Source organism: Rhincodon typus, chromosome 17 (genome assembly GCF_021869965.1).
Source record: "Rhincodon typus isolate 14 chromosome 17, sRhiTyp1.1, whole genome shotgun sequence".
Taxonomy (NCBI): domain Eukaryota; kingdom Metazoa; phylum Chordata; class Chondrichthyes; order Orectolobiformes; family Rhincodontidae; genus Rhincodon; species Rhincodon typus.
The window spans coordinates 25,415,481-25,443,278 of NC_063348.1; the positions used below are offsets into that span (position 1 = coordinate 25,415,481).

The window sequence follows — 27,798 nt, forward strand, 5'->3', positions numbered from 1 at the left end:
TCAAACCTATACGAGATGGATGCAGTATAAATCTGGTTGTGTGAGCACCAAGTTAAATTGGTTCTCCATGATCCAGCTCTGAAACAGTAGAAGTTCATGGATCAAAATGGTTGATGGTCTTGCCCAGACTATCTGTGTGTCCAAGTAAGAGTGACTGTTGTTTGAAGTTGTGAGTCTGGATTTGGGGCAACTGCTACCTTAAAAACTGACTACACTGCATTCTAGATTTAAGGTCAGAAGTCACACAACACCAGGTAATATCCCAACAGGTTTGTTTGAAATCACAAGCTTTTGGAGTGCTGCTCCTTCATCACTTCACCTGACAAAGGAACAATGTTCCGAAAGCTTGTGATTTCAAATAAACCTGTTGGACTACAACCCGCTGTCGTGTGACTTCTGACCTTTGCCACCCCAGTCCAATACTGGCACCTCCGCATCACAGATTTAAGGTGTCTTTGTAGCAACATTGAGGTATAAGGTTGGTGTTTATACTGAATTATGAAAGAATTCCATAGGAACCAGCCCAAAGTAAAATGGATCAACTGTATTACAGTTATGCAGTTTGTCCAGCTGACAGCAGGTAGTTAAAATAGGAGGAGCAAAGTGACATTCTTCTTGTCTAATTTAGCAATAGCTGATATTCATTCCAAACCTAAAAGGACTCTAATGTCGGTCAGAGAATCTCAGGATGCAGATGGCGCATGTGCATGCTCGCTCTGAAACTGAGCTTGACTCCTTCTCCACAGTGTGTGAGAAAATGGGCTTTTCACTGAATACCTGAAAATGAAGGCTCTATATCAACAAATCTCACACAGCAAAACACCTCTCCCATCAACTAAGATCAACAGCAAGATCCCTAAAAATATAGCCGACTTTACAAATCTTGGGAGCATCCTCTCAGTGGAGGTAGACGTTGTCAACAGAATTCTTCATTGCCTCCAATGTTGCCAGTTCAGCCTTCAGTAGACTAAGAATACACGTATTTATGGATCAGGATGTTAAACCCAAGAAGCGTATCAGGCAGCAGTGATCCCGGAAATCCTTAGTGCTTTGGAGACTTGGATAATCTACAGCAGGCACCTCATAACATTGGAGAAGTGCCATCAGCAATGTCTTCACAAGATCTTCAAAATCCAATGGCTGTATCAGCCGGGACGTTCCCCAGGCCAAAATCTCCAGGACTGAAACACTAATCGCTCATAACCAGCTCTGCTGGATAGGACAATTCGTTTATATGCCTGACACTAGACTCCTTCAGCAACTGCACAGAACTTGGTTGTAGCAGGGAACACCCAGGACAGTAGCAGAAATGCTCTAAGAATAAACTTAAAGCATCCCTGACAATGTCAAATGTCCCCATTGTCACATGGGAGCCCCTGGTTTGTGCCCAACCAAAATAGCGAGGGGTTATTCGGGAATGTACCAAGCACACCAAGAGACTTCATCAGGAACATGTAGATTTACAGTTGAGGAGTCAGAAAGAGCACACAAACCTCCAAATAACCCATCTCCCTATCAAGTACCACCTGTCTCAAATGAGGCCATCTCTGCAGTTGCACATTGAGCTTATCAACCATCTTCAAGGCTCATTGAACTGGAGAAGAGGCAAATCATCTTCAATTCCAAGAAGCTATCTAACAGCAAGGATAGGAGAAGAAGGTTGACCAAATATACATCAGATTTAATAGTATTGATGTTTTCTCTGGATGTCAGTGTTCCACTCTGAAGCACTGCATTCCCTCACCTAGATCACAAAATTCCAATCTGCCTCTTCAGGAAAAAAAGACAATATTGTACTCTATATGATGAAGATCCAGAGCTCATCGTTGACCATCAACATTACTTATCTAGAGAAGGAAGGTCTCTCAGTTGCTTCGCCAATGTTTGTCCCTCAGCCCACATCACTAAAATAAATTACCTGATAATTGTCTTATTGCTGTTTAAGAAACGTTGTGTGCAAAGTTTTGTACATTGTAATACTGGCTGCACTTCAGTCATGCAAGACACTATATAAATGTGAGTTCTTTTCTCTTTCAGAATTTCTGTAGTGTGATTTGTGACATAAAAGTTGAAGGATAGTTGTAATTACGAATTGGCTTAGGCACTATACGTGCAGCTTAATATTGGAAAGTCCCTAATGAAAACCAAGTATGCAAATCCTTAGGCAGTGTGTCTAGGAGCCTATATGGAAATATCACGCAGATCTCATGAAACTGTTGAGTTTATGCCATAATCTCTGTTTTAGAAGATTTATTAAAAGCTCATTTTTTTAACCCTGATTCATCCGTATGAGGGTCTCCTGAATGGAACCTGCAAAAGTATGTTTATTGCTATTTTAAGGACAATGTGCAGTACAATTCAGTCTGGCAAAGGGCACACATTCATTTCTTGCTCAATTTTAAACTTTCCTTTATATACATTAAACTTGGAAACTTAAATCAGTTATTGTATGTTTGAGAAAAAAAACTTCTAAAAAGGGTAAATCTGGAGTAACAGTGGAATTGCTACAGGTGTCTCATTTAAAGCAATCATAGAAAACATTTTTATGGCATCATGGAATGTTACAAGACATTTTGGCAGCAGTGTATATACTGGTGTTTTCTACATATGAGCCAGAAAAGTTAATCTCCCTCTCCTACTCACTCCTATTCTGTTTAAAATTTCCCTCTCCCACTCATTTGTGGATTTTCCTTTAGCAATGCTCTGTAGTGGAGAATTCTAAACTAATTTGTGTATGTGATCATGAAGGTAGTTTTTACTTAACTACATGGTTTTTCAACATTGCATGGCCTTTTCCATGAAGACTTTGGGCAATCTTCCCATGCTGTGAATGACATGGGCGATGGCGAGATGCGTGACAGAATTAGGCGAAATGATCATGAGGTAGCATCTTGCATGGTTTTCTCAAACGTCATGGCAAGATTTTCATTAGAAGTGGCAGGTTCCCAACTGATGCTCATTACTGTTTCTTAAAGGCTATGTTAACAACTCACTGCAGGTTGCACCAAAAACACCGTAAAAACTAGCCATTGGGAAAACTCGACATGGAAACCAGAGCGAATTATTGGCATGATAAACTCGCTAGCATCCCTGATCTACTGCCATCTTGCCCATGGACAAACTGAAGAGTAAAGTATGATCCATGAGCGCCAACTGCACATACCCTTCCACCAAAGATATTGGCACTCCACTTTGAGGGAGCCATTACCAACATCTTGGCATTCTCCACTGTACTGCCACTGCACCCTGCAAGGGCAGACTTGTTTGACAGAGCATGCTGGCAACCAGGAGTATAGAGGTACCACACAGGGAAAGTAACCCATTCCACAATGTGGACCGGGCTGCCCCTTGCTTTCTCAGTGCACACTCACCTGGTACCTATCTACAATGCCTGTCTTATCTTGCCCTGCATTGGCAATCGATGCAGTTATGAAACCACGCAGGTGGCTTTACGATTTAGCAGTCAAGGACATGCTCAAACTGTTGCACATCAGTATACCACGTCAGTCTAGCACCTGTACCACATGGCCTTAGCATTTGTACCAAACTCACAGCATCTACGGCAAGCAGAGGGACATGTCTGAAAGTCCAAGGGGAGTAGTCCACAGGGGCACCTGCCAGTCAGGAGGTCCAGCCTTATTTATCAAGGACGGCTCTTATACAAGGCTTTGACAGCTAATCAGGAGTCCAGTCAGGTTGGCCTTGCACATGGGGTCCATGGCTCCATGCTGCAGGGAATAGTTCATGGCCATTCCTTTGGCTCCATAGGGACCAGTCTGGGAATAGAAATGACACTGTATGAGTGATGTTTAGACAACAGGATTCTGGCCAACAGGGCACTGCTGCCAGGTCAGATACTTCAGTGTAGGCCACATTTGTCCTGTCACTTCCATTCACAGAAGTTAAGGAGGAAGGTGTCTGGGGGAATAGGTTTAGAGAAAGGGAATTGAAAAAATGGGTAAGTGTAGGTGCATATACATAGCTTGGATGATGAGCTAGGGAAGTGTGATGCCTGTGGGGTTGACCGACTGGGCACCTTGAAAGGAGAGGGTTATGTTGGCAATCTCATTTGTGTATTTATGCTGAGGCTGAAGGATACTGGCAGAGGACCACTTGCTCTTATTCCAATCATGAAGTCCATGGATAACACACAATGTTGAGGAGAACGGCTGTGCAGGGACTTGCAACAGATGTAGTAAGAGAACTGACTTGTGACTGAGTGGCCTGGCTCTGCAGCTGTGCACTGGGTATTTGTGTGAGAACAACACTGGCTGCCAACACAGGATATCTTCACAACACAGGCACAGAGGATACCAACTCCCTGGCCATTCTACAGCATTGACTGTATCTTTGTGTTGCATCTCACTGTCACTGCTGGAAAACTGCATCAGATTTACGCTGCTGCACACAATGCCTAATGTTTGGCTGGCTATGTCGAAGCTGTGGTGGGAATTAAGATGTCAGAGTGAACTGATGCCTTGCATATTTATTGCTATCCCTGATCCCATGTGATATATTTGGCGCTCATCATACAGCATCAAACATTGGGCCTCACTAATGCCTAAGAAATGATGACGGAGGACACATGGAGCATCTAGAGCTTAAACAGAGAGACAAATACATGACGGGTGAAAAGCAAGTGCTTATGAAATAAAATATAGATTATTTTCCACAGAATTTGATATAAATACTACGTAGATAACATTACATGGAAAATAAAGTATTTACACGACATTGTTAACCATTGCCCAGATTTTCTGTTCTTCTGGTCTTCTCCCTCCTGCTGAAACTCACTGGTGGGGGAGGGCTTGGACACCTCTGATATCAACCGAGTGGATTGTGGTGATGGGCCTATATGAGCTACTCCTCCAGCTCGGTGCCTTTTTGTGAGGAGGGGATACCTGGACTAGGCTTGATGTAAGCTGTCTATTCTTGCCCTGCCTTCATCATGAGGCACAATAACTGGGGGGATGGAGAGAAGGTGTTGGCGGCTCTCATTCAGCCCGTTTGGATCCTGGGCCTCTCATAGAGTCATAGAGCATGGAAACAGACCTTTCTGAACAACACTCCTGGGCCGACCAGACATCCCAATCTGATCGAGGTCCATTTGCCAGCATTTGGCTCATATCCCTCCTTCTTGCTCATATACCCATCCAGATGTCTTTTAAATGTAGTAATGATACCAGCCTCCACAACTTCCTCTGGTAGCTTGTTCCATACATGCACCACTCTCTACATGAAAAAGTTACCCCTCAGGTCCTTTCCCCACTCACCTTAAACCTATGCTCCCTAGTTTGGATTCCCCCACTCAAGGAAAAAGACTTTGGCTACCCATGCTCCTCTTGATTTTAAAAACCTCTCTGAGGTCACCCCTCAGCCTCTGATGCTCTGGGGAGAAAAAGCCCCAGCGTATTCAGCCTCTCCCTATAACTCGAACACTCCAGACCCAGCAACATCCATGTAAATCCTTTCTGCACACTCTGAAGTTTAACACCACTCTTCCCATAAAAGGGCAATCAGAATTGTATGCAGTATTCTAATAATGGCCTCACCACTGTCCTATACAGCCACAACATGACATCCCAACTCTTAAACTCAACACACTGACCAACAAAGGCAAGTGTACCAAACGCCTTCTTCACCACCTTGTTGAACTGTGACTCCACTTTCAAGAAACATGGCACTTGCACCCTTCGGTCTGTTTGTTTGGAAACACTCTGTAGAGTCCTGTCATTAACTGTACAAGTCCTGCCCTGGTTTGCCTTACCAAAATGCAAGACCTTGTATTTATTTAAGTTAAACTCCATCTGCCATTCCTCGACCCTTTAGCCTATCTGATCAAGGTCTTGCTGTGCTCTCAGATAATCTTGTTCACTATCCACTACATTACCAATTTGGGTGTCGTCTGCAAACCTACTTACCGTACATCGTACATCCACATCCAAATCATTATAAAAGCAGTGGATCTAGCATTGATCCTTGTGGCACACTGCTGGTCACAGGCCTCCAATCTGAAAAGCAACCCTCTACTCTTCTAAACAAAAAGGACAAGTGCCTGGGATGAGGACAGCAGCAGGTTAAACACCGAGCAAAGCTTCCGCTACCCCTTTAAAACAGAAAAGTGAAAGTTTCCCCAACTTTTGAACAAAATAAAACTCCAGTGACTCTAGAAAAAGCAAAACAACAACTGAACAAACAAAAAGTGACTGTTCTCAACTCTGGCCCCACCAACCACTCTAGGGGTAGGACCACAAGGGGTCAAAATGTGGAATAAATATTTCTTGATAAAATAACAGTCCCCCTGAGGTTGCAGACTTGCTCGCTGAGCTGGTGTGTTTGATTGCAGACGTTTCATCAGCCTGCTAGGTAACATTGTATATCAACCACCCCAGCACACCAAGGCATATAAATAACAAGCAGGACGGAACACCAGTGCTTCACTGGAGGTGCACTGGTGATGTTACCTGGCAGGGTGATGAAACATCTGCAACCAAACACACTGGCTCAGCGAGCAAGTCTACATCCTCATCCACAACTCGAGCTACAAATCTTCTCAAACTTCAACAGTCTCCTTGGTGCTTCCAGGGGGTCAAAACTGAACCAAAGGGAAAATAAGATAGCTGTCTTCTGAGGATACTAACCTGAAAACAAACGCAAGCTCAAAAGGCAAAGTGGAAACTTATACTATGGAAACAAAAAGACTTAATCAAAATATTATTGTTCAGGTTTCTGGTGCCCTTCAGCCTTGGCGACGCCCATTGGTCATGAAAGGCCACGACCGTACCAGTGAGCACCATGTGCACCTACTCCAGGGGCACCCAAGTACGGACGTAACCATGAAAGAGAGGCAGACAGTCAGGAACGATAGGCCTCAAAGCTATCCTCTACCACCACCCTCTGTCTCCCACCTTCAAGCCAATTTTATATCCAATCGGCTAGCTTCCCCCGATCCAATGTGATATCGCCTTACTAACCAGTCTACCATGCAGAATCTTGTCAAATGCTTTGCCTTCATCAATCTTCTTTGTCACCTCTTCAAAAGATTCAATCAAGTTAGTGACACACGACTTCCCACGCAAAAAGCCATGTTGACTTGATGTCAGCTGCCAACCTGTGCATGGAGGCACTCTGACAGTCTCAGGGCTGGGTGAAGTGCTGCATAGTCTGGGTGATGGCAGGCTTTGCATTACAGGACTGGCTGCATTGTTCCAGCTTCTCCACTATGAGGTCCAGTTCCTCCTGTACACCTACCTGTCACTGCTGCTCCTCCTTTCTGAGTGTTTGGATGAAGTCCCTCATCACCAAGACCACAGGTTCATATCCTGCCAGGGCTCAGCAGGTGCCTGAACTCCAGTCCTGTGACTGCCAGTGACTAGGGGCTTGTCAATCATCCATTCGCATGGTTACAGTCTGTGCAACTCACTAAGGTGTGATCCTGCATTGTGCATCATCCGTGCTGCGGGGAGTTCAGGAGGTTGAATTGCTGAGGGGCCCTCTGATGTTTTAGCATTCTCATCGGGGAGATCATAGGCGTGTCCTTTAGTGTGAGGATGTGCTATTCCTTGGAGGATGGGGAGGGATCCTGCAAGGCACAAGAGACAGAAGACGTTGCAGCCACTGGTTAGTGGTGGTGTTCGATGCACTTCAGTGTTCATCTGGTTAATGTGAGCATTGCAGAAGAATGAGCAGTTGCATTCACTAAGGTGTTGGACCATAGATATCCCTGATTCCCACAAGAGTGGTGCCGGGCCTCTGTAAGAGCAAGTATCTTTTCCTCAGGAGAGCTGAGGATACCAATATCCAACACACCACCATCTTTCTGGTGTCATTCCCCTGTTATCAGTTGTTTTAGAACATTTTAAGGCATTAAAGTTACCAAAAACTTAGAATATCTGATGGAATTTGGATATGATATTCAATGATTCAGTATAAATGATTCAGTTGACCAACCAGGTTACAAGAATCAAGACTCAAGTAACAAGTCTTCAAAAAGATCATTTGAATTCTTTCTTCCCCTTTCTAGTATGTTCATGTGACAGTCCCTGTAAGCTATAGCAAGTCCCTGTAAGCTATAGCAAATCAATATTGGATTATTTTTCGTGACTTATTTAGCAAAACGACCACTTAAAATGGGAAAAAGATTTTGTATCTGTTAAAACTATTCTCCATGTTTAGGTCAACAGGAACAAGAACATTTCCAGTTTTCACTAGAAGCAGCTGATTTCCAAGTAAAATGCAATAAATAAAAACCTGAAGTAATGTTCTGTACTGTGGTTGGCTGTGGTGGAAGGATTTAGGGCTCTAAAAATTTAAATAATATAGTGATTTGCTACCTATCTGTGCTGCACGTAGAGATTGAAGTTAATTCACATTAATATGGTATATAGAACTGGTTTAAACTTCAAAATGAAATGCGTGTTTGTACAAGAAATCAAGTTCAAAAGGATTCAATGAATAGCTAATGCTGCTGGATTTACTTTTGTCGAGACACTGAATTTGTTTTCAGCCGGAAATTAAAATCCTTCCTTATATTTAGCGTATGTGAGAAAACAGATTTAAGATGCCCAAAACTGGGTGAAATTACAGCACGTAAGTTAGTGTGACAGAATATAGCAGCCACATCTGATGTTGAAGTCCTGATGAAGGGTCTAGGCCCGAAATGTCGAGTCTCCTGCTCCTCTGATGCAGCCTGACCTGCTGCATTCCTCCAGCTCGACACTGTATCATCTCTGACTCCAACATCTGCAGTTCTTGGTATCTCTGCACCCTTTATTCCCTCTGGTTATATTTTCAGTTTAATAATAGTTATGGGTAGAAAAAATATGTGAACGGTTAGGAGCAATCTGAAACTACGGTTCATCACCGTCACCATGTTTAAATCTTGCAAGCAGTCATTGAGATAAGGATGTGCCTTTGGGTAAAGCACATATGAATGAATAGATTATAAAATGGCCTTCTAACTTTGGAGGATTTTGGGTAGTATTAATAGTCAAATATGATTTCATTCCCATGTAAAGTGTTAATCAAAGAACAAAGAAAATTACAGTACAGGAACAGGCCCGTCGGCCCTCCAAGCCTGCACCGACATGCTGCCGTTACAACTAAAACCCCCCTACCCTTCCGTGGACCATATCCCTCTATTCCCATCCTATTCATATATTTGTCAAGATGTCCTTTAAAAGTCACTATTGTATCTGCTTCCACTACTTCCCCCGGCAGCGAGTTCCAGGTACCCACCACCCTCTGTGTAAGAAACCTGCCTCATACATCACCTTTAGACCTTGCCCCTCGCACCTTAAACCTATGGCCCCTGGTAACTGACTCTTCCACCCTGGGAAAAAGCTTCTGACTGTCCAGTCTGTCCATGCCCTTCATAATCTTGTAGACCTCTATCAGGTCCCCCCTCAATCTCCGTCGTTCCAGTGAGAACAGCCCAAGTTTCTCCAATCTTTCCTCATAGCTAATGCCCTCCATACCAGGCAACATCTTGGTAAATCTTTTCTGTACCCTCTCCAAAGCCACCACATCCTTCTGGTAGTGTGGTGACCAGAATTGAACACAGTATTCCAAATGCAGCCTAACCAGAGTTCTCTAAAGCTGCAACATTATGGTGTTGCAGGGCTCAATTATTTAACAGTGACAATACGAGCATAAAAACATAAGTTAGCAGGAATATGCCATTTGACCCCTGAACTGCCATTTAATAAGATCATGGCTGATCAGATTGTAAGCTGAATTCTAGATTCCTGTATACTCTGATAACCTTTCATTCAATTGTTTGTAAGGAATCTATCCACTTCTACCTTAAAAAATTCAAAGACTATGTTTCCACCAACTTGTTAAGAAGTGAGTCCTAAAAAATTCATTGCCCTCAGAGAAAAACAATTTTCCTCATCCCTGTCTTAAATTGGCAAACCCATTTGTTTTAAATGCTGATCCCCTGGTTCCAGATTTTTCCACAAAGGAAATACCCTTTCCGCGTCCATCCAATCGAGATCCCTCAATCTTCTTTCAATCAAGTTGCCTTACTCTTTTTTAAACTCCAACGGATACAAGCCTAGCCTGTGCAACATTTCCTCATAAGATAGTCTTTCATTCCAGGTATTAGTCCAGTAAACCTCTGAACTGCTTCCAATACATTTAAATCCTTCTTTAAATAAGGTAACTAACACCGTAAACTGCTCCAAATGTGGTCCCACCAGTATCCTATAAAATTGAAGCATAACCTCCCTATTTTTGTATTCAGTTCCCCTTGCAATAAACGATAATGTTCTCTTAGCTTTCCTAACTATATGCTGTCCCTGTATACTGATCTTTTGAGACTTGTGCCCTCAGGCATCTCTGCATCTCAGAGCTCTACCATCTCTCATCATTTAGATAATGTGCTGCTTCTAGTACTCTTCCTGCAAAAATGGCCAGTCACATTTTCACACATTATATTCCATTTGCCAGATTTTAACCCACCTGCATCCTTTGTGATCTCCTCTATCCTCTTTACAGCATACTTTCCTAACTCATGTGTGGCATCATCAAACTTAGGTCTTTTCATCTGAATCAATCATGGGAACATTATGTATCATTATGTCATTGCATATCAATCTGGTGAAGCTACAGAACAGGACTACTTGCATGCCACTCATCATAAGCCAAGTGGTAGATAGAGGTAAACCATTCCATAACCAACGGATCAGATTTAAGCTCTGCGGTCTTTCGTATCCAGGTGGGAATGGTGGTGGACAACTAATTTACTCACTGGAGGAGGAGCCTCCACAAATATCCCCATCCTTGATCATAGGGGGGTCCAGCACATCAGCTCAAAAGTAAAACTGAAGCATTCACAACAATCTTTAGCCAGAAGTGCCAAGTGGATGATCCATCACTACCTTCTCCCAGCATTACTCAAGCCACTGTTCAGCCTATTTGATTCTCTCCACATGATATCAAGGAACAAGAGGAGGCACTGGATGCTGCAAAGGCTATGGGCCCTGACAAAATTCCAGAAATGGTACTGAAAACGTGCCCCTACCTAAGCTGTTCCAGAATAGCTATAACATTGCATATACCTGACAATGTGGAAAATTGTCAAGGTATGTCTGGTACACACAAAAAAGCAGAAAAACCTGACCTCGCCAATTTCTACCCTATCTGTCTACTCCCAATCATCAATAAAGTAATGGAAGGTGTCTGCAGTAGTGCTACCAAGCAGCACATATTCAGCAATAACCTGCTCGCTGACTCTCCTTTTGAATTCTGCCAGAGCCACTCAGCTCCTGACTTCATTACAGCCTTGGTTCAAACATGGACAAAAGAGGTGAATTCCAGAGGTGGGAATGACAGCCTTTGACATCAAGGTTGCATTTGACTGAGTGTGGCATTAAGCAAAACTAGACACAATGGGAACCAGGGGGGAAAATTCCACTATTTGGAGTCGCATCCAGCAGAAAGAAAAATGGCTGTGGTTATGGGAGGTCAGTCATCTCAGCTCCAGTCATCTCTGCAGGAGTTCCTCAGGGTAGTGTCCATGGCTCAGCCATCTTCAGCTGCTTCATTGTTAACCTGCTCTCCATCATAATGTTAGAAGTGGGGATGTTTGCTGACAACTGCACAATGATCAGTACCATGCATGTCTCCTTAGATACTGAAGCAGTCCATGTCCAAATGCGGCACGACCTAGGCAATATCCAGTTTTGGGCTAACATGATGCACTGACGTTTATGCCATGAAGTGCTAGACAATGATTATTTCTAACAAGAAAGAATATAACCATTGAAATTCAGTGGTATTACCGTCACTGAATCGCCCACTATTAACCTCCTCAGCTTACCATTAGCCAGAAACTGAACTGGACTAACTACAAGGACAGGTCAGAAGCTACGTATCCTGCAATGAGTAATTCACCTCCTGATTCCCACAAAGCCTTTTAGCCAGTCTACAAAATATAAGTCAGGAATGTGATGAATATTCCCCATTCGCATGCAATTCCAACAAAAGTCAGGAAGCTTGATACTGTCCAGGACAAAGCAGCCTGCTAGATTGGCAGCACATCCACAAACATTCAGTCCCTCCAACACCAATGCTTATTCGAACCATTAACATGAAACATTGCAGAAATTCATCAAGGCTCCTTAGACAACACCTTCCAAATTATGGCACCACCATCTAGAAGAACAAGTGCAGCAGATACATAGGAATATCACCACCTGCAAGTTCTCCTCCAAGCCACTCGCCATCCTGACATGGATATATCACCATTTCTGTTGCTGGGTCATAATCCTGGAGCTCCCACATTGACAGCATTTTCGGTCTTATTTATGGAATCCCTACACTGTTGAAACAGGCCCAACAAGTCCATACCAACCCTCAGAGCATCCCACCCAGAATCATCCCCCTATAACCCACCGAATTCCTGAACACTACGGGCAATTTAGCACGGCCAATCCATCTAGCCTGCACATCTTTGGACTGTGGGAGGAAACCAGAGCACCCGGAGGAAACCCATGCAGACACGGGGAGAATGTGCAAACTCCACACAGACAGTCGCCCGAGGGTGGAATCGGACCCCGGTCCCTGGTGCTGTGAGGCAGCAGTGCTAACCCTTACAACCAAATTAATTACAGAAGTTCCAAGAACGCAGTTCATCACCTCTTTCTCAAGAGCAAATAGGGATGGGCAATAAATGCTGCTAAGCCAGTAATCTGCATACCTCATGAATGAATGAAAAGAAAATATAAAACTGTGGCCTGGCACTGATCCCTGTGGCATGCCATTCGTTACATCATGCTAATCAGAAAATGACCCATAGGTGCATGTATAGAATGAGCTGCCAGAGAAAGTGGTGGAGGCAGGTGCAATTACAGCATTTAAAAAGGCTTCTGACAGGTATATGAGTAAAAGGTTTAGAGGCTTATGGGCCAAATGCTGGCAAATGGTACTAGGTCAGATTGGCATGTCTGGTTGGTGTGAACAATTTGGACCGAAGGGTCTGTTTCCATGCTGTAACTATATGTCTAACCAGTTTCCTGTGAGCTGTCTAATCTTCCATCCGTGCTAAAATATTACTTCCTACACAATAGGCCTTTATTTTCCACAATGGCCTCGATGTTACCTTTTCAAATGTACTCTGAAAGTCTAAGTACAGTACATCCACTTGCTCCCCTTTATCCTCAACACGTTACTTCTTCAATGAAGTTTAGTAAATTAGTTAAATATAACTTTCCTTTCCCACAAGACAGCTGCATTTGCTGATACTGATTAGCATGCACTGTAAGCTGTAGGGAGATGCTTGCATACATGCTAGTGAATGAGAATTATTGAAATGTGTCTTTGTCATTAGGCTGTCACCACGCCCCCGCCACTTCGATCATCCCCCAAACCCCAACATATACCCATTTTTCTACTCCACCCATCCATTCTACCACCCTGTCCATTCTTCTCCTGCCCTCATTCCCTACAACATCTGTGCGTTTCTCCTGTGTCTCTGTTTGGTTCCCATTTCAAGCCTGTAATTGTTCTGTACATATGCACAGTGTTTACGTTTGTACATGACATAATGACATACGGGGCCTGGAACTGTGCAGATACCTGTTAACGTGAGCATGTATATCCAGTCACCCCAAAGTGTCACCAAACACTGCCTTCTCACAATTGTGTTGAATCTGACTGGTGACATTGAACTTTTCGAAGTGGCAAAATAATTTTTAAAAATACCTTTATCCCTGTGACAGAAGTTATGCTAACTGGGCGTAATTTCCTGCCTTCTGTCTCCCTCCCTTCTTGAATGAAGGCCTTATGTATGCTATTTCCGTCAAGCTTAAAACCAACGCATTGGCTATCGCTCTGGCCACTTCATTTAAACCAAAGGATGAGGTCCACCAGGGCCCAGGGATTTGTCAGCCCACTGTTCCACCAGTTTGCTCAGTAGCTCTGCTGTGATGATCGTAATTGTCTTTAGTTCCTCCTTCCACTCTGTTTCCATTTACAGTTATTTGTAGATGTTAGTTGTACATTCCACGGTGAAGATCGATGCAAAATACCTCTTCAGTTCATCTGCCAACTCTGTATTTTCCATAACTAATTCCTCAGACTTGCCTTCTTTAGGACCAGAATTTAGTTCATTAACTCTCTTGCTTTATAGATATCTAAAGAAACTCTTACTGTTTTATATTTCTAGCTTGCTTCGTTATATTTTCTAATTTTTCCCTCTGTATTAAGCTTTCAGTCATTCTTTTCAGTTTTTAATATTCTGTCCAGTCTTCTGACCTGCTACCCACCTTTGTGCAATCATATGATTTTTCTTTAAGTTTGATAGAGTCTCTCACTCTTTTCATTTAAATGTGGATGTTGGGTCCTACCCTAGGAATTTTTCTTTCTCATTGGAATGTCTCTCTTTGATGCCTGCCACTTCATCTTAGTTGGTTCATTCCTCAACCTAATTTGCCGTGTTCTCTGTTATTATGGTGTCCAAGAACGTCCTTATTTAAGTTTAAAACACTAGTCTTGGACCCATTCTTCTCCTTCCAGAATAGTCTACTCTGAGAAAATGTCTCAACCATTCTATGAATTCCTCAGCTACTTTTGCTTATCCAGTTTTATTTCCCAGTCTTTATATATGTGTTAAAGTCCCTATGATTAACGGTATACCTTTCTGATAAGCTTCCATTATTTATTCCTTATACTTCATCTACTCTGTGGTTGCTGTTAGAGGGCCTGTACATTGCTCTCACAAGCTATTTCTTGCCTTTATCATTTCTCATTTTGACCCAAACTACTTCTAATTCGTGGTTTCGCACATTTATATTTAATATGTTTTAGTTTTAACACAAAATTCAATTGTAGAGAGCTCTCCTTCACTGGCTAAAGGAAAATGGCTGTGCATATGCCTTTTGTGAATGAAACAAAAACATTTTTGACAATAGCTTACTAGTGCATTCACCCATAGCAACACTTTGACCAAGCAGAGGTGACTTACCAACCAGTTGGCGCTCTTTCCTCATGCAGTTTATAAATTGTTGCTCAGTTTGAAATTTGTCATTCTTGCATCTGTCCTGATGAGTCTTAAACAGCCTGAATTTTTTTTCAGTCATAATCAAAATTAAGATTTGTCCACAAAGTACATTTTAAGAAAAGCCAACGGATTTTCCAGTGTTTCAACATGCCAGAACATGGAGTATTGGGACATGTTTTATTGGAGAGTTTCCCATTTGCTGTGACCTTGGGCAAGCTACTTTTGAGTAGGTGGGTGTGGAGGCACCAATTTGAAGAAAGGTATTTTCCCAGTTCGAGAGAGAGGCAGTTAGAACGCAAGTAACCCAAACATCTGTCATGTAGGCTCAATTGCTCGGTTATCAAAATTATACAGAAATTGCTCAAGATACCTGTTCATTTAATCAATCAATCAATCAGTGACTATTAATATAGTACAGCAACAAATAAGAATTTAGACTAACTAGCAAAACTTGTACTTGTTTGATTTATTTTCAATATTTATGTCTTAATGTTTTGAAAGTAGCACTTTATAATTCCACAAGCACAGTCCATTCTCTGTGACCTTGACCAATCTACATTGTATCATTAAGCAATTAGATCATGCAGATATCAACGTAAAGTGCTGCATATTCTCTCTTGTTCTGTTTATGCCTTTGTCTGTCTACCTCTCTGTTTATATATACATATATATGTTTTCTTGTCTGTTTCAGGCTTGGTGCGGTGGGGAGTGAAATACATCCCCACCGGATGGTTTGCTGGTTCTATCCACCACTAGGCCGCTTTAGCTCCTACCTGGCTCAGTAAGGGCTGCACAAAGACTATTAAAAGAGATCAAGTGGGATTTTCCAGTCGATTTCCAGTTTCCTGCAGGCAGCAGGATCTGTTAGGTACTTAGAGGCAGCATCGGAACATCAGACCTGAGAGATGGTGTTGCCAGCTAAGCCTGGAAATCTCCCTGCTTGTCTGGCTGCTGTAGCAGGCACAGGCCGCACTGCAGATGAGCTTCCCCTATCCTAAAGTTAAGAGTTGAATGCACTGTTATGGGACTAGGTAAAGATGGAAGATTTCCTTCCCTAAAGGACACGGTGAATGACATGAGTTTTTAACAACAATTGATGATAATTGACTTGGTTACCAGTGCCAAGACTAGTTTTATATTCCAGATTTATTAACTACCTTAAATTTTCCACCAGCTGCTGTGGTAGGATTTGAAAGCAATAGCCTGGGCCTTTAGTTACTATATTCAGTGACATTAGCACTGGGCCACCTTCTCCACTAATTTGTAAATGCTTTCTGAAATTTAATTCCAAAACCATTACTGTTTTGACAGTGAAGTTACTTGTCTACATTCACAACACTAATGACACATGTTTAGAATAAACTAACCATGCAAAGAGTTATAACATGTATTATGTAAACAGGATAGTTTTTCACCATTTTTATGGACAAAGATGGTTAATTACTAAATAAGAATTAATTTAATGACTGCAATTCTACTGTACAGTGCTTGTAAAATATTGTGGTGCTTTTTTCGTGATGCTTTTTATATCATGTGCACTGAATATAAATTGAATAAAATTTAATGCAGAAAACAAGTTCATATCTGTTTGCAAGTTCTTATGTCCGTTCTGTACATTTTTACAGGTACATGTATTGGACAGACTGGGGAGAAATACCGAGAATTGAACGAGCTGGCATGGATGGTAGCAGTCGTTCTGTCATTGTGGACTCTAATATTTACTGGCCAAATGGACTGACAATTGACATAGAGGAACAGAAACTTTACTGGGCAGATGCAAAACTGAGTTTTATTCATAGATCCAACTTGGATGGCTCTTTCAGGTAACTGTTTATTAGAATGTGATCCTTTATTACAAGAGGAAATGAACATAAAATTAATTTCTAACACTTCAGTTTGAAAGAGCATTGGTCAGACTACATCTCAAACATTGTGTGCAATTTGTTCTCCTTATCTAAAGAAGAATGTAAGTGCATTGAAGGTGGTATTGTAAAAGGTTTACAACTGATATCTGGAATGAGCACGTTGTCTTCTGAGGAAAGGTTAGGTACGCTGGGCTTGTTTCCACTGGAGTTTCTAAGCATGAGGGTTGACCTGATTGCAGTGTATGTAAGATCCTAAAAAAGCTTGACAAGGTGGACTTTAGATTGTCAAAGAATGGAAGGACGCCGTTCAGCCTACAGTGCCTTTGCTGGCTCTTCCAATGAGCATCTTACCTGAAGTCATTCTTCCTGAAACTCTCACGTTGTTCCCATCAAATAACCAAGTAATTCCCTTTTGAATGTCCTAACTGAATCAGTCTGCACCCATTCTCAGGCAGTGCATACCAGACTCTGAAAAGGGTTTTCCTCCTGTCACTTCTGCTCCTTTTACTAATTACTTTAAATCTCTGCCTTCTTGTTTTTGATTGTTTCACAAGTGGTAACATGTTATCCCTGTTTACTCTGACAAGACCTCTCATGACTTTGAATGCTTCAATCAGATCTCCTCTCAGCCTTCTCTTTTCTGAGGAGAACAGTCTCAGCTTCTCTAATCTAATCTAATCTCATAACTCAAACTCCTCATATTTGGAACCATTCTCATAAACTTTCTCTGTTACCTTCACATGCTTCCAAAAGTCCAACATCCAGAACTGGACACATTACTCTAGTTGAGGCCAACTAGTGTTCTTTATGAGTTTAGCTTAACCTTGCTGTTGTACTGTATGCCCATATTAATAAAGCCCAGGTTTATGGCAAGGGTTTTAAAAAAAAATTCATAAGACGAGGGTTTTGTTGGCAATATCAGTCCATATTGCCTGTTCCCTGTTACACTTTGGGAGGTGGGGGTTGTGAGCCACTACCTGTTCCTGCTGCAGCCCCTAATGCTATAACGTAAGAAGTTTCAGTTGACCCAGTAATGAAGAAGTATATGGTCGTCTATACTTCATTGTGAGAATGGTGTGTGGTCTGGATAGGAACATACAAGTTATGCTGTCCCACTGTGCCTGTTGTTAAAGTTTGTCTCGGTTGTAGAGGTCACAGGTTTGGGATGTGATATCAATGCAGCCATGGCAAGTAGCTGTGCTGCTGTTTGCACAAAGTATGTGTTGCAACTACAATGTGTCGGTGTTAGAGGGGGTAAGTATATAAGATGTTCAATGGGGTGTCAGTCGAGTAGGGTTGCTTTGTGCTAGATATTGTCACATCGTGCAACCTTAGAGCCATACTTAAAGTGTGTGGAGAGTATTCCATCAGATTCATGTCTTGCTCCTTGTAAGTGGAAGAAAGATGTTGAGAAGTCTGGAGGTTAGTTACTGATCCTAAAATATCCAGCCTCTGACCTCCTCTTGTAGCCACAGAATTCATGTGCCTGGTGTTACAATTTCAGGAAAGACCAGGAACTCTTAAAATGAAATTCAGTTTTTTACTGGAAACAATAGCAGCACATAATTTCAAACTGTAAACAAAAACATTTACTGTGTAAGAGTCCAAGAAAGCAAGTAATATTAACTGAGCACTATATTTGTAAACACATGCTTTAAGTGAAAAAGTCTCAACAGAACAGTCCCTATTCTTTATTTCTATCCAAGAGTTTCTTTGTACTTAACAAGATTCTGAGGGTTCTTTCACTTCTCCTGGAAACAAACTAAGGTGTGCCACAACTGCCAGGAATTCTCTTTGAGTCTCTTCAGTGATCCTGCTATTCCCTGAGGCATGAGGTTACTTGGGATCCTTTCACTCGCACCTGGCTAGGGAAATCATCCACCTCTCCAACCTCACAATTGTAAACTTCCCAGCTGAAACAGGGACCTCACTGCATTCCTGCTAATGACATCAAATCAGAAAATTAAATGGTGCATAATAGCTCTCTGCATCTGAATCCAGTTGGTTTATAGCTCAGGCAGATCTACTCTTTTCTGCCTCTTCCAAACTGCCACAGAGTAACACTAAACTAACTGTATCTATGGATTCCTTACAGAAGCACCTTCTCCAAACAATCAAAAGAATTTACATCTATACAATCAATCCCGAAGCCAAAATGGCATGCCTGGGATTCCCAGATGGTGGTTTTAAGCTAATTATCCCTAAAGCATCCCTTTGTTCCGGGAACTATATAAATAATTTCAGCCCTTATTGAGACAGCTGTATATATCCCATCTCTGCTAAGAAGGTCAGAGAGGTAGCTCTTTATTTAGTTTCTAGTAACTTCCACTGTAACCTTGTAAAACAAAATAAACCCTTTGATTTGAAATTGCATCAGGTTTGTTTCCGAGCTTCTCAAACCAACTGTTTTATCTTGCATTTAAAAATGTCAATTCCCCCAAACTAAAAGTCATGCTTCTTTGATATGCGAACTATAAAATTAGATATTTGAAACAATGGTCCAGTTAAGTTCTGGTCAATAGTGGGTCCCAGGATTTTGATCATGGGGCATTAGGCAATGATAATGCCATTGATTTTCAAGGGGAGGATGGAGTCTGTACTGTTGGAAATGGTGATTGCCTACTGTTGTATGTTTGCCAATTACCATGTTGTCCAGATCTTAATGCATGCAGCCTGGATGATTTCAGTATCTGAGGAGTAATAAAAAGTACTGAACACTCTGCAGTGTACAGCAAAGACTCCCTGCTTCTGAAGGGAAAATCATTGAATCAGCCAAAGATGAGTTTGAGATTAGGACTCTCCCCAGAGTAAGTCCTGCAGGGATGTTCCAGGTCTGAGAAGATCGGCCTCCAACAATTACAGTCATCTTCCTCGTACTAGGTATACCTCCAAACAATGTAGATTTTTCCCCATATTTCTTTTGAATTAAGTTTTACTGGGATAACTTGGTGTTACACTCAGTCAAAAGCAGTTACTCTTAACTCTGCTCTGAAGCACCACTCCTTTTGCCTCAAGGCCGTCTTGAGATCTGGAGCTGAGTGGCCCTGTCAGAACGGAAACTTCACATCAGTGAGCAGATGAAGAATAAATGTAAAATAACCATTTAATGTCTCATCCTGTCAAGAAAGAAGCCAAGTTAACCCTTTTCATCAGTGACCCTTTGTCAGAATCCAGTAAATGTTCCTTTATAACACTGTGTAAAGAACGTCTTGCATGACATTGCTGCTGACAAAGAGTAGACCAATGAAATTATAAATGGCCAGATCGGATTTATTCACTTTTATGTACAATTTCCACTGTTGTGTCGATGCTGTAGCAGCATTGGGAGAGCCTGTTGACATGCGTGTTTGGTTCTGGAGCACAGGTATTCAACACAGAGGCTGGGATATTGTCACAGTTTTTGCTGTATCAAGAAATGGCTAAGTGCACTCGATATCATATGGAGTGAACTGAATTGACTGAAGACTGGTAACTGTTATGTTGGGGACCTCAGGAGGAGGCCAGGTTGGATCACCCACTTGGTACTAATAGCAAAAGATGGTTGTGAAAGCTTCAACGTTAGCTTTTGCACTAAAATGTTGGGTTCCATATTGAAGATGCTCAGCTTGGGTTGTGCGATACCATCTGTGGGTCACCCTGGCTGCAGACTGATTACAGCCTTGTTCCAAACATGGAGAAAAGAGCTGAATTCCAGAGGCGAGGTCAAGATGGCTTCCTTTGACATCAAGGCAACATTTGACCAAATGTAGTATTAAGGGGTCCGCGTAATAGTGAAGCATAGAAAAACTCTTCATTGGTTGCTATCAAGTACATAACTCCCCTTTCCATTAGTTGTTTCGTTCATGATGGTTGTGGTAGAACTGTAGAACTTTGATCTGATCAATTGGTTGTGTGTTCACTTCACTCTGGCTTTGGCATGCTGATTTCACTCTTTAGCACGTATGTAGCATCAGTAGATTGGCACTTAATTTTTAGGTATGCCTGGAGTTGCACCTAGCATTCTGTTTTACAGTTTTCATCGAAACCTGGTTGATCCCCTGGCATGATGGTTAGGTGCATGATCTGCCTTATCATGAGGTTACAGATCTGCTGCAGGTGGCCTGAAACCTCTCATGGCGCCCCATTCTGAGTGCTAGATTTGTTCTGAATTTATCCCATTTGCCGCAACGATAGTGCCACACAATATTTTGTAGAAGGTATCTCCAGTTTGAATTTGGGCCCTTACCTCCACAAGGACAATGTGATGGTCAGTCCTACCAATTCTGTCATGTATAGACCATTCATCCTGAACATTTACAGATAGTAAAAATAATCTCAGGTTTCTGGAAAATACAAGAATTGACAATCTAGCTAAATGACAGGATGTGGGCATGTACCTGTGTTTCAGACACAACTCTCAGCTCACCCTTCCCAAGGTTTCACTTGAGGCTAGTCCTTTATCAATGGAAGCTAAATTGCAGACTTCGTAGCCTGGGATATCTTATCCTGATTTTTAATGGTGAGTATTGGTTAAGACCTGAATCGCCACTTGCCTTTCTGTTCCACCCCCTGCCCACTTGTCTGTTCGTGCTATGTAACTTGTGGAGAAAATGAAATGTTAGTTAAAGTTTGAAGATGACTCTTGAAACTAAATTCAAAAATCAGAGGCAAGTTAATGATTCTTCAGTGAAAAATTCTTGTTACTCATGTGAGATTGTTGACATTTTTGTGATGATGGAAACAAATGATACGGCCCAGCGAGCAGGAGACTTTTTGTGAAGTTGAAGTATGAGCTCGCTTCCACTACACTCCTTCCCAAAAACAAACTGATAACAATGATTCAGGTAATCCTTCCTTTGTGATAACATGTTAAGTTAATTGCCCTACATTGATCACAATGTCTTGGTAGAATTTTACTTCAAGTATCTGTGGTAATGGTTCTGAAATCTGTTATTTATCATGAACATACACCAAATGAATTATCTTTAAAATAATTTGGTTGCCCTCTTGTATTATGTACATTCAATGTATCGATTCCAATGTTTATATTTTAGTTGATTGATATTTGTCTTGATTGTTTCAGACCTTTAATCGAGTCGCTTCATGCAGCGGTCACCTGGCTAATTCTTACTGGAGTGTGAAGTGAGCAGGAAGGCTGTGTCTGCTTTGTTTTATGCAAGCACTGATTTGCGGTCAAGAACTAAAGTAGTTTCTTTTTTCCAGGACTGGCAAGCATTTGTAAATGCTGACTTAGACAAACCTTCTGTTCAGCATGCTTTATCGCTGCCACTGAGATCAAAAAAACAAGCGTGTTGCGGGATGCTGTGGTTGTGTAGAAAGTGCAGACAGGGTGCAAGGTTTTGATCATCTCTACTATACAGCCAGTGTCTTTGAAAGCCTCTTCAAAGGCTGTATTTTGTTGCATTGAAGGGGCTTTGAAATGAAGACTGTGAAATTGATTGCTGGATTTTTCTAAAAGTTCAGTGTAAATATTTGCTTGTAATTTCAAATTACAATGAAAAGGTGACTCAGTAGTGAATAAACAAGTGGCATATGCTTATTTAGCATTACAGAATATCTCTACACGTGAGAGATAAAATGTTCCAAATCAGTTCTGATTTGTATTTCAGCTTTAAAGGAAATAAAATTAAGTAAAACAGATCGTGAGGTAGTTTCAGTGAGCCCTCAACTTGAATGCCTATTGTGGCAAGATAGTTTTCTTCAGGCAAGTACATAAGCCAACAGACTGCAAACAGCATGAAAACCTTACAATTAAAACTATTAGTTATAACAACATATTGGTACACTTACACAAATTGTTGCCATATGCTATAAGAGCTATAGGGATTTATCAAGACATTAAAAAGCATTAGCAACAATTGTTTTGAATTTGAACTTTATAGATCATATCACACACACAATTTTTTTACTCTATCAATTATCTTTCATATACAAAAAAAATCATGAATCAGACAACTGAGAAATCTACTCCTGTAGAATGACTGATATGGAATGCATGCTCTCTGCATGTGAGGATGAATCTTTCTTGACATGTAGAGGTTTTTTGGCACAAGTTGGCAGAGTCAAGAACCTCTTGTGTATGCAGGGGTCTGAAGTTAATTTTGCTAAAGCCATGTAGCACACCACTGCAAGGCACTTTTCAGCTTTCTGCTGTTCTGCCATCTAGGATCACGCTTTCCTTAACAAAACTGTCTTGCACGCAGCTTGGCTGCAGCCCAAGTGGAAAGAATCTCAGCCAACCTCATCACCCACCCCTGCCTGTTGTGGTACCATTCCAGGTTCTCTTAAAAATCCAAACTGATTGGATAGTTATCAAAGTTATTTAGCAATTTCCCTGAGATACTATGATATCCCGGATTCAGATATCTGCTTGCAAATCTCCACAATTGAGCGGTAGATACTGCCATCAGAGGGGGCCTGTACTTTGCGGTGACTGACTTTAAAATTAGTCCTTGTCCATGGGTTTTGTTGTTGATGGTACCCATGGGTAGTTGCTGCAGTGTATTTGTAGATGGTACACACTGCCACCAATGTACTTCATTGGAGGACAGAGTGAATATTAAAGTGAATATTAGAGGATGGAGTGCCAGTCACGTTCAGAGCTACAACTTTCCCTTGAACTCCTCCAGTGTTTGGGGTTACAATCCCCTACCCTTGAACATTCAACTCTTGCCATCTTTCCCACCCAAAAAAAAGCCACGTATACTAGATTCTGCACATGAATCTCATCACTAGGTGCTTAGGCTTTAATTCAGTAAAGAAGTAGAGATCCAAACTTTAAGTAACTGCACAGAGGCCAGTATCCCATCATTAAATTACCCTATGCACAGTACACTGGCTGAGGCCAGCCAGCTTGGAGTCAGCCCCTTGGACTGAGGAGATTCTAATCCCCTGGTTGTAATGGTCAACCAAGGCTTTCCTGATTGGCCCAGGTCAACAACACCCATCAACGACCTTGTAGTCAACAAGGTCAACCTAGTTCCAATTGCTACAAAACTACAGAGCTTTTACCACTGAGGCATGCCTTGGAAAAATGTACAGCTTAGCATCACATGGAGTTTGAAAATATTAAAGTTGGAGACATCTAACTACCTAAGAAAAATTGCTGAAACAAAAGCCCAGCTATTATTAAGCCACAGAGAGGGAGTCACACATTAGAAATGGCACAACAAAAAGAAGTGAACATACTGCAGCTCAGGACTGTGTAAAAGTTGTACTACATCTAAAGATGTTGCAGGAGCGTCAGACAAAAAGTGTTGGCTACAGAGCTGCTATCAGAAAAAGAACCAACATTGGCTTTCACATTTCCCTAGGAGACAACACAGTGGAAGATGAGATTTAGAATTTAATGTCTGTCATCTTTTTCTTTGGGGTTTATGATAGTTCAGGATCTGGACGTTTGACTCTTGAACCAGTTTTTTCTTCATCAGTCTTCACTGCCTTTATATCCAAGTACATCTAGCGTCACAGCCCAAATAACAGCAATTGTGAGAGGCTGCCATCCTCCTTCAATGATGTGTTTGCCTTCCAAGACATTGATCAGGGAGCACAAACATCCTACACATTGTCCATGAGAGACGAGAACACCTTTGGAGATTGATGACTTTGGTGAAAGAGGAATGGAGTGGGGAGGAGAGATGGACACTGTAACTTGTTCATGAAGTTAACAGTACATGGGACAAATGTGAAGTGAAGGCTTAACTGTACCATTACACTGACAATAACTACAGAGAATGTAAATGTGGAGCTATGGCATAAGGATGTCTGATCAGATTGAGATCTGATGGAATAAGGCACTAGTGAAGCCCTGCTCTACCATCATTATATACCTAGTTTATAGGCATTGAATGTTAACAACTTACACTAACCTTCTGTTCAAGTACTATGATCCTTTTACTACTCTCAGTTCTATTATTGCTTGCATTTCTAAATTAATTGAGAGGACTTCAGGTGTTTAGGATGATCTTTATTTCTGAAAGATACAAATCCACAAAGCTGCAAACAATATTTTGCATCTTTCATGTCCTATCCATCATAAAATATGTTGTGGGTAATTTGGTTAAAGTCTGGATTTTTCTCCATTTTATTGCTTGAATTGTAAATGGAAAATCACGTTGTGACCTGTGATGCATCGTCCTGTCTTTAACAATAATATATGTATTTTCATTGTTGCCTTTAAGTGAGATGAGCAGTCAGAAAATCCCAAATACTAGAAGCTGTGCTAAAAATAGATTTAAGCATTGCATGACCTTAGCTTTCATTGTCCCTTTGTCATTCTGTCTTTGTCTATTTATGGTGAAGAAAGGCAGTAAATAAGGACATTCGGGTTTCTAGTGACTGCTGAGGTGGGAGTACATTTCAAAGGAAGTTTCATGGAATCACTAAGTAGTATTGTCATCCGAATCTTGCTACAAGCACCTTGCCATATGCTCCTGATATTTCAATATTTTAAACCCTGAAACATTTGAGCAGAGGAGGATGTAGGAATGCTAATATTAACTTCACCATTTCTGTAATCTGGAAATTCCTATAACTGGTTGCATGACCAGGTGTTAGGCGTGAACAGGATTTGACTTGGATATCTATTTGTCAGATGACTCTCACTATTTTGCTCAGATTTTGGAATGGTCATTTGGGCAACATACTAATGTCAATGACTTTAAGATAGGTTGGGACAGTTTTTATGATGAAAGAAAGTAGGTAATGATGTTCCTCTCTCAACAATAGAAATCTGAGTACTTTTTTAAAAGCCATTGATGCGTAAATAAATAGTTTTTTGAATTTGAAATGGAAAATTTTGGCAACCATTTTTGCAATTTTTTTTTACAGAATTTGTATGCTCTTTTGAGTATATCATTATGGTGGAGGAAAAATGTAGAACCTTCCTCTCTAAAGAAAACTTGGCAGAAGTTTGAATATAGCGTGCATGACTTAATTTTGTTTGGTATTGAACTCTCTTATGGCTAGCAAGGTTGAGGCTTTATTTAAGGGTGCAGAATGTTCTGTGATTATTATCTGTGTCTGTATGTATATTTTATATACAGTAAGCTTGCTCTACAATTTCTAAGACAAGTTAGTGCTTCCAAACTGTGGATTAAAATTTCACCTTTCTATTTTTAGAGTAGATAATTTGGGCAGCAATTATTTAATTTCTGCAGCTGCAGTGAGCTTTGTGTTGGCCTGCATAAAAGCCTTCAAAAGAGATTTCATGGAACCTTCTTGAATGCACCTCACAAGCACAATATTTGACAAAGTGCCATCAAAACAATAAAACACAGATGATGTCTTACTGGATATTTTTCAAAGATTGCAACATTGTATTTTTCCCTGCCAATTTTGAAAGAATGCGTGTTAAACTTTGTACTAGAGGATGGATGTGATAATGCTGTTAAAAAATCTATTAAGACTTAGCCTCATTGATGGCATTTCTCCTTTGGAAGATCACACGTTCCATCCCTGTCCAGGATTTGAGCACTTTATCATGGGTCAGCTTCCAGATATTCTGTCCACTCACTGGATATAAGTGGTCCCATGACACTATACAAAGAAGAGCGGGAGAACTCTCCCACAGTTCTGACCAACATGTTTCCTTCAACCAACAATCAAAACAATTATTCAGTCATTTTATATTGTCGTTTATGAGTGCTTACTGTGCAAAAATTGCTTACTGTATTTCCCTGCAAGGCAACAGTAACTCGGTTGAAAACTAATTCATTGGCTGTGAAGCATTTTGGAAATGTTCTTAGGGTGTGGCAGGTGCAATCTAAATGAAAAATAGTTTTCTGTTAAAGATAGGATAATGATAAATAGAGTCCTAGATCAACTCTGAATTTATTTTAATTTTGATCATTATTTGCTTATGTTCTATTCCATGAGATATCTATCATTAAATAGCTTGACTTCAAATTTTCAACAGAAGCATAAGTCATGCCTGTACAAAATGTTTTGTTCTCTGACAGACTGCCAAATCTTAATTGCTGTACATCAAGATGATGCTCTTACAACCTGGCAATTGTGATGCCAGGAGCAAGCGCTGTGTAGCGGAAATTTGAGGTTTTCAGTTTCTGCCAAGGTATAGTTAATGTATGAAACAACCTGGAGTTTGGGTCATGTGGAAGGAAAGGGTTAAATCAGATTTTAGAGGTTCAAACAATGTTGCCTGCCATGAAATCAAACATCAAGCCTTTTATACAAGTCCTTACAACTCAAAGGGTGTTGCAAACTCTTTAACTCATTTGTAAATGGAAGAATAAGGTCCAAAGTTGTTTGACTTGAATTTTTCAAAGTTTGTCTTGTTTTTCGAAATGAAGTTGCTCTTACTCCAGTGTTTCTTCTTACACTGTATATTATCACTGCTTATTAAGGTGTAGGGAGAAAGGCAGCTGATTGTTCTATGTTTCTGTACACCAGGTTGGTTTGCTCTTTTTTATGCTGATCATGTCAATAATGGCTGAGTTGCTGGAACTCCAACCTCTATCTCACAAGGCTATGGGTTCAAGTTCAACTCGAGAAGTGGAATGCAAAAATTAAGATTAGCACCCAATGCAGAATTGCGACACTATTAGAGATAACTGTATTTTGGATGAGATGTTAAACCAAGAACTTGTTTGTGTCTCAAAGGAACTTAAAAAAAATCTTTTGGTGTATTTTGAAGAAGAACAGGGGCTTATCTTGGCTGATAATTATTATCAATTAACCGTGCAAAAGCAGATTATCTGGTCATTACCATGCTCCAAAACATGGAGGGGTTGCTGTGAGCAAATTGGCTGCCACACTTGCTACATTTCAGCTATTCCAGATAATCAAGAGGTACACGTGACCCCAGTAAACCCTGACCAAGCGAAGCTTTGAGACATCACATTCCTCATAAAATCTATGTAAAAATATCAACAGACTTCTTAAAATCAGTGTAAAAATACACCGTTGGTA

The 27,798-nt window shown here is 41.1% G+C and overlaps 1 protein-coding gene across 2 annotated transcripts in view; it reads left to right on the top strand.

The window, feature by feature from the left end:
* The window catches only part of lrp5 (low density lipoprotein receptor-related protein 5), a 181,108-nt gene that overhangs the window by 35,729 nt on the left and 117,581 nt on the right, over positions 1-27,798 (top strand). For both annotated transcript variants that reach the window (XM_048606985.1, XM_048606986.1), the window contains exon 3: positions 16,630-16,827. In XM_048606985.1, the coding sequence (XP_048462942.1) occupies positions 16,630-16,827 (198 nt within the window). The remainder of the gene's footprint in view (positions 1-16,629; positions 16,828-27,798) is intronic.